This window comes from Mandrillus leucophaeus, unplaced genomic scaffold (assembly GCF_000951045.1).
Source record: "Mandrillus leucophaeus isolate KB7577 unplaced genomic scaffold, Mleu.le_1.0 Scaffold307, whole genome shotgun sequence".
NCBI lineage: Eukaryota > Metazoa > Chordata > Mammalia > Primates > Cercopithecidae > Mandrillus > Mandrillus leucophaeus.
The window spans coordinates 1,401,051-1,409,652 of NW_012103221.1; the positions used below are offsets into that span (position 1 = coordinate 1,401,051).

An 8,602-nucleotide genomic window follows, 5' to 3' on the forward strand; every position below is an offset into this window, starting at 1 on the left:
GATCATGAGTTCAAGAGATCGAGACCATCTTGGCTAACACGGTGAAACCCCACCTCTACTAAAAATACAAAAAATTAGCTGGGTGTGGTGGCAGGCGCCTGTAGTCCCAGCTACTCGGGAGGCTGAGGCAGGAGAATGGTGTGAACCCGGGAGGTGGAGCTTGCAGCAAGCAGAGACAGCGCCAGCCTGGCCAGCCTGGGCGACAGAGCAAGACTCTGTCTCAAAAAAAAAAGTCTTCCTCAAGTATGTCAGAGATCCTACTGTTGTGATCAATATTCACAACTCTTTTTGTTACAGAGTAGGCAGTACAGTGTAGAGGAATGAACAGGGCTAAATCACAGTCTGTGTGGACAAGTTACATTCCTCTCTAGTCTCAGTTTCCTTATCAGTAAAGTGAGAATCATTGTAATACCTTAGAGTTGCTGTGAAAGTTAAATGAACTAATAATGCATATAAAGATTCTTCTGACACCAAAGATATTGCTCTTAACTACCATTACCATTCCAGTAGGACAAAAATGGATAGGAGGGGCTTAATAACTGGCTCTTTGGACAGCTGGTTAAAAGGGCAATAGAGTGGTTCTGACTATCCTAAAAAAAAAAGAATAGCAGTTACTGTCTCATTCCTATTTCTCCCTGAATAAATCAAAAATGGTATACATCTGACAAGCATAATCAAATAAGGCTATAATATCAGTAACAGTAATATCAAAACTACAAAATATACATAATGTGCTAAGAATCATTTATATATATACATAAAATACAGAACATTTAAAATTAGTATTCCATTCATGGGCTAGTACATTAATATTCATCATATTGTTTTGTTCTTTTGAAATCTGCAGTACTTTCTGAATAAATAATATATTGTTTCACAAAATCAAAAGCACTGTTTACACAATGATGTCATACTCTAAGCCATATCATTTTGCTCTACTTTAATTTCACATCCTAAAATACTTAGCGGATTTTCACAAATTTCTGTTACTAAATTATGCTTAATGAGATGACTTCTCCCCTGCTATATACGACAATAAAAGTAGCCTCAACACAATTTACGTGACTCAAAGGAGAAATAAAACATTAATTTTCTAACTCCACCACCTTCCAAAAGGCTAAAACTGGGACATACTGAGACATACCTGTCCCCAACTTTTTTTGATGCAGGAAAGGAGTTGGTTAGGAAAGTAAATATTCTGGTGCTTAATTACCATATGTAGGGGCTACTTTATAATGTTTCAAGACATATGGAAGACTTTCAAGAGAAAATACATATGAAATAGGCAAGGGGGTATATGAACAACTATGTTTTTAGATCTGCACTTTGAATTTACAACCAGCATTTTGCCTTTAAGCAGCAACACTTATAAATATTAATATCAGTAAAATATTTATCAACTATCAATTTAAAACATATCTTGTTATATTAACATTAATAAGATATTTATCATATACTAATTTTAAAGCATCTTTTTATCAAACAAGGCTAACAAAATGAAGGTCAAGACTCAGAATTCCACACTCCTCAGCTTTCCACAGGGAAGGCATTTCATAGTCTCCTGTGGGTAGAATGTAGGAAGCGGTAAAAGAACTATCGCAGTTGATCTGAATTGTAACAAGTTCAAAAAGATCCCCAAATTATTCTGACTTTATAGACCATGAAATACTGTGATTCTTTTGCATTGTTATCAATTGCTATGTCCCTAAAAATAATGCACAGTAGGTACCAGACTGGACACAAATGCATAGAACAATGAACACTGAAATATTCTGTCATTTGGAACCCTGGTCATACAATAAATTCTATAGCCTATAAAAATGGAACTTACCTTAAAAAGTGTTACAGTGATTTCAATGTTTTCAGGAACAGGCCACACAACAACACCACGATATGGATTTTTTATTCCAGGTTGCCAGCTATGTGCCTACCAGAATAAAAGTGATACCTTTAATATGAAGTATAGGAAATGCAATGTTAGTAATTTACCAGAATAAAATGATACTTTCAATATGAAGTATAGGAAATGCAATGTTAGTAATTTACAGCGGTATATTGACCCTATGTAGTATCCCTGAAACAAAAATGATTAAACAAATAAAACTTTTCAAGCATTAAGCTTGGGCCAAGATAGTTATATCACATGACAGCTACATATTACTATCCGCAAACAAATCTTCACCCCCTCATACACATAGAAGAACATGCAAAAATGATGAAAACATGATGTCTCATGTTTTCAAAAGCTACTGTCTGTTTAAAGTATTTTATTAGAAGAGATATTTTAAAAATTATTTTTGTGGACTAGGAACTTTAAGGCAAATTCATATTTTAAAAGAAAAAACGAATTGTGTAACTTTGCATTTAAGTTCATTTCCCACTAAACTGTAATGTTTATTTGGGGCAGGTAAAGAACAGCATCAGTTTCTCCAGGTAATATTCCTAGTACTGATAATTATAGATTTTTTTTTCCTTGATTATCAAGGTTCCCTAAGGAACCTCCACACCCCAAAATTTGGGGGTAACCACCATAGCTCTACCTTTATGGCATCTCCAGTCAAAGTTGAACTAATGGAAGATGGCATGCCAAGACCTCTCAACTCAACTAAGTCTTCACCTCTATTGGCTACAGGACTGTCCATGGACATGCTATGAAAATTATAATAAAAGCTAACGCTTATATAGAGTACTTTCTATGTGCCGGTCCATGTCTTAAGAATTTACTTATGTTAAACTCATTTAATCTACATAAGAACCTTAAGATGTTCTTCTGTTATTCATTCATTCATTCACTCATTTGCTCAATTGGTACTGTTTGCCAATCACTGTTCTAGGCCCTGGAGGAGTGAAAAGCAATCTGCCTTGGGGGAGTTTACAGTACAGCAGGAAGAGAACACAAACAAAACAATTAAGCAAAATATATAATATGTTAGGTAGAGGTAAGTGCTATAGTGAAAAAAAAAGTAGGGAAGAAGAATTGGGGGTAAGAGAATATTTTTGAATAGGGTGCTTAGAGGAGACTTCATTGAGAAGATGACACTTGAGAGAAGGCCAAAAAAAGGTAAAGGAATCAGACATGTAAATGCATGAAAAGAGGTTTCTAGGGAGAAAAAATAGCAACTGGAAAGGTGTTGAGGCACTTATATAACAAAGAGGGCAATGTGGCTGGAACAGGGTGGTCAAGAGGAGAGCAGTAAGACACACAGCCAGAGAAATAAACGGGAGTCCAATCATGTAAGGCCCTGGTATGTCATTGCAAAGACATTGGCTTATATTTTGAGCGAAATGGGAAGCCACTGGAGGGTTTTAAGCAGAGGAGTGACAATCTAAGTTATGTTTCAACAGGCTCATATTGGTTAATGTTTTGAGAACAGGTTCCAAATATAAGAGAGAAACAGGGAGATCAATTAAAAATCTACTGCAATAATCCAAGGGAGATGTGATGGTTACCTGGCTTGGGGTGGTAGAAAAGTGGTACAAAGTGGCCAGATTTGGGTATCTTTTTATATTTTCCAGGTAGAGTCCACAAGATATGCTGCCTGATTATAAGAGACAAAGTAGCCAAGGCTGATTCTAAGACTTCTACCTTTTAGAAGAAAGGAATTGCTATTAACGGATAGGAGGCAAGACTATAGAAAGGACAGATTTGGGAAATAAGTTCAGAAGCTCCATTTCACACACATTAAATATGAGTTGCCTCTTAGATATTCAAGGGTGAATGTACAAATAAGCAGCTGGATTACGTGTCTGGAGCTGCAAATTTGGGAACTGTCAGCATACAGGTAACATTTAAAGTTTTGGAATATAGACAATACCAACGGAGTGAGTACAGATAAAGAATATAAAGGTCCAAAGACTAAGTCTCGGAGAAAAACATTAAACAGTTCAAGAAAATGAAGAAGGCAGCAGAGGCCCATCAGTTGAAGCAAAAGTGTGGTATCCTGAAAGTCTACTGGTAAGAGTGTTTCAAGGAGAAGAGAACAATCACCTGTGCCAAATGTTGATGACAAGTCAAATAGGATGAGGCCTGAAAAATGGTCACTGGGTTTAACAAAGCAGAAGCCATTAATAAGGTCAGGTACAGTGGCTGACGCCTGGAATCCCAGCTACTTGGGAGGCTAAGGTGGGAGGATAGCTGGAGCCCAGGAGTACAAGTTCGAGAAGGCATTAATAACTTTACAAGAGCAGTTTCAGTAAAGTGATGAGAACAAAGACCTGACTGGAATGAATATAAGAAAGAATGGGAAGAAAGAAATTGAAGAGAGAAAATATACTCAACTCCTCTGGGGTGTTTTGCTGAAAGGAAAAGAAACAGGTGGAGAAAATAGTGGCAGAAGAGAATTTAGGAAGAGAAAAATATTTTATGCTGAAGAGAAATATTCAGTTGAGAGGGAAAATTTAATGATGCAGAAGACCAAAGGAGAATTGCTAATGTCCTTAATAGTATACAATGAGACAGATTGATCCTTCCTGGCAGCACAGACCATTCTTCCACAACAATAGAAAAAGAAGTTACAGTATATGAGTGCAGATGCAAGTCAGGCAGCAGATTTAACAGACTGAAAAACTGAGGGACAAACTTGAAAAACTGAGGATCACACAGAAAGGAAGTAGCAGAATTTGATTTGAACCTGGGCCAAGGAACCGAGAAGGGATCAAGATTAAGTAAACTTAGGTCCACAGAAATCTTATCACATCTTACTAGTTAAAATGCCAGCAGAAGACACAGGTTTAACAGTGTACACCAAATCCAACTTATGAATTGCCAATAATTCTCCCTCTATTCTCTTTCTATTGCCACCCTATGATAAAACTTCCGGTACAGAGATGGAAACAGAGGCTCATCACGAGACTTAGCATACCATAGTGAAAGGTACAGAACAGAGTTTTCTTGATTAAAAAACGTCTCTCCAAAGATTTCTCTAGTCCCCTGCCTATTTCCATGCCTGTTGACAGCCCTAAAACAAAAACTCCATAGAGTAAACAATCTCCATCTTGAAAAGTAAATTTCTGTGCACCCTAGATAATCAATCAAAACTCCACTCTACTTACTTAATTCTGAAAACTTATAACAACCTTAATTCTTACGGTTAATCAAGCTATTTTTCTGGTCTCTTCAAGCTTGCTATAATGAAATTTTCATAGTTTTCCCATGCAATAAAAATGTAAGAAAAAGAGTATAACCACTGAATCTTTTCAATCATCCCCAGCAGAAAAGACAAGGCTATTTATTAAATTCTCAATGAAAAATACCCATCAGAGATTTTTAGACCTGAAGATATCCTTAGATTTAATTCAGATCTGGATAAGGAAATTGAAGCACGCAAGGAGTAAATGGTTTGCATGAACTCATACTAGTAACCAGGAGGAGAGGCCAGACTTCGGGACTCACCTAACCCATAGCATGCACTGCTCTATCCCTGATTCACATGGTAGTCAAGAAAATAGTCTTTTATCCCTTAGGACTTAATATTTCGGTGTATGACACAGTGATCAAAAGTGGGAAAAGGAGGGAATATGGAGACCTTCCAACAACTAGGCAGAGTTAGGAGATGATAGTTTCAGATAATTTCCTCAGGTATCCTAAAGGTTGGTCCTCTAAATCCTCAGTCCTGGATCACGGAATAGTAATTAGACTGCTGAACAAACAAAAATACAATCTGCTTAACAAACTAAAATCTTTTTATTATGATTAATAAAAAGAGACATAAGTATGCTAGTTCCTAAGTTGCTAGTACACTGCCACTTTCTTACCATTCTATCCAGGAACTCTCTCCCAGCAAAAAGGTCTAACCAAGTTCTGGCTTTTTGATATTCTTTCTGGGGCTGTACAACCTGACTGAGTTAAGACACTATAATAGTATCAATTAGTCTAGCTAAATAGCTGACAATGAGTACAGTCAGGGCCAGCTTTCTATCGTTTAGCTAATTATTATACACAGTTGACCTTGAACAACACAGGTTTGAACTGCACAGTTCTACTTACATGCAGGTTTTTTCCAACCAAATGCAGACCAAAAACAGTGTGTGCAAGATGTAAAACCTGCATGTGGATGGCTGACTTTTCATATATGCAAGTTCCACAGGGCCAACGTCAGGACTTTATGTGCAGATTTCAGTATACACAGGGGTCCTGGAACCAATCCCCTGTATACATGTAGGGACAACTGTACTACTAGAAAGCAGAGGATCAGTAAGTTTTTTTTACCAGAGAAGAAACCAAGGACATTCAAAGTGGAAAATGTGACCAAAAAAAAAATAGTGTTACTGTTTTCTAAGAATTTACTACAACTTTTACCTCAAACAGTGGTAATCTGAAGCTAGAAAAAGAATGACAAGTCTAATACAGGTAACTAGAAACAGTTATGGTAATAAACATCTAATTGTACTAACCCACAGAGATACTAATTTAGGCTTTTAAGAGGTTGATAGAGGAAAAAGCACACCACTGGCCAGGCATGGTGGCTCACGCCTGTAATTCTAGCACTTTGAGAGGGTGAGGCAGGTGGATCACTTGAGGTCAGGAGTTTGAGACCAGTCTGGCCAACATGGTGAAACCCTGTCTCTACTAAAAATACAAAAATTAGCCGGGCATGGTGGTGGGCATTTATAATCCCAGCTACTTGGGAGGCTGAGGCAGGAGAATCGCTTGAACCAGGGAGGTAGAGGCTGTAGTGAGCCAAGATCATGCCACTGCACTCCAGCCTAGATGACAGAGCGAGACTCCATCTCAAAAAAAAAAAGAAAAAGCACACTATATTGGCAAACATCAGCACTAAGAGAACCCTGAGCAGTTTTCATTTTGAGTAATAGAAAGGATTTCCCCATAAAACAAGTAGGCACAGCAACACACGTACAGCCATCTGGCTCTTCAGCATAGTTAGGAAAGGCACATTATTTAATCATTTGTCAATATCCTAGTACAGCTAATGGCAGAAGAAATTAGGATACATTATCCTGATCGCCTTCTACAATTTTCCTCACATTTCAAGTCACATCAAAGATCCTTTAACATGTGCCAAAAACAGACTTGGAAAAAGGCAACACTTCTCAATTTTGGATGACTCTATAAAATGTCTCATTCGCTAATTATTTCATGTCCTATTCTTGCCTAAAAAACGTGTACCTAGTACAGAACTAAGTACAGAGTTAGCAATCATTAATTATTTCTGATTCCTGTAAAATTGAAATATTTCAGTGAAAAATTATAATTTTTAAAACTGCATATATCCACATAAGATGTCATATATAAAGTCATCTTAGAGTTGTCAACATCACTGTCATTAGGCAAAGCTCTGCAGCTAGCTGTACTCTCCTTCTTGAAATGGTAGCACATTGTAAAGGCTGTAGCACAACCACAGAGCAAGGAAGTAAAGGTGGTAATGCCATGAAAAAAAAAAAAGGTACGTATTTTAAAGTTATAGTTTCCCTCTGGAATTCTCCAACCTCTCTGTGAGCCTAAATTTCTAGTAAGATAACAGGATTTAGGGCAACAGAACTACTCTGCCATAATTTTTCTGGTCTATCATAATTGCCCTGATTCCAACACTGTCACATATTGTACTGAAACATAATTTATCTAAGCATATACAAATCAACTGCAGCCTGACAAAATCTTTGTTATAAAAGCCATGACTTAAAGAGAAGAGGAAGGGAAGCCGCATATTGTGATGGTAATTATTCTCTCAATCAAAACGTATTCCAGGATCAGAAGTGGTGGATCATGCCGGTAATCCCACACTTTGGGAGGCTGAGGTCGGGAGTTTGAGACCAGCCTGACCAACATGGTGAAACGCTATCTCTACTAAAAATACAAAACTTAGCTAGGTGTGGTGATGCATGACTGTAAACCCAGCTACTCAGGAGGCTGAGGCATGACAATTGCTTGAACCTGAAAGGTGAAGGTTACAGAGAACTGAGATCACACCACTGCACTCCAGCCTGGGTAACAAAGTAAGACTGTCTCAAAAACAAAACAAAGATTATATAATGAGCTCTTGTATATTTAGCTCCAAATTCAGACATGTACTCAAAAAAGAGAGAGCAATAAACTGAGAAATAAATTTTAAATTAAATAAGGTAAAGTGCCTTATTATTTTATTGTCTAATCAGGTAATGAACTGACTTATCTGGGTGTCAATTCCAAATTTTAATCCACTACTTAAAAATAAAAATAGATACTGAGAATACTGAGAATCAGGAAAAGAAAAATAGTAAGCTACACAGATGCCAAAAAGAAATGATTATTGTAGCTGGGTATGGTGGCTCATGTCTGTAACTCCAGCACTTTGGGAGGCTGGGACTGGTGAATCACTTGAGGTCAGGAGTTCAAGACCAGCCTGACCAACATGGTGAAACCCCGTCTCTACTAAAAACACAAAAATTTGCTGGGAATTGTGGCGCATGTCTGTAATCCCTGCTACTTGGGAGTCTGAGGCAGGAGAATGGCATGAACCCAGGATGCGGAGGTTGCAGTGAACCAAGATCACCCCACTGCACTCCAGCCTGGGTGACACAGCAAGAAGGACGAAGGACGGAAGGAAGGACGGAAGGAAGGACGGAAGGAAGGACGGAAGGAAGGAAGGAAGGAAGGAAGGAAGGA

The 8,602-nt window shown here is 37.8% G+C and overlaps 1 protein-coding gene across 2 annotated transcripts in view; it reads right to left on the reverse strand.

Moving 5' to 3' along the window:
* The window catches only part of EHBP1 (EH domain binding protein 1), a 326,557-nt gene that overhangs the window by 267,132 nt on the left and 50,823 nt on the right, over nucleotides 1–8,602 (reverse strand). For both annotated transcript variants that reach the window (XM_011987305.1, XM_011987303.1), the window contains exon 4: nucleotides 1,832–1,927. In XM_011987305.1, coding sequence (XP_011842695.1) covers nucleotides 1,832–1,927 — 96 coding nt within the window. The remainder of the gene's footprint in view (nucleotides 1–1,831; nucleotides 1,928–8,602) is intronic.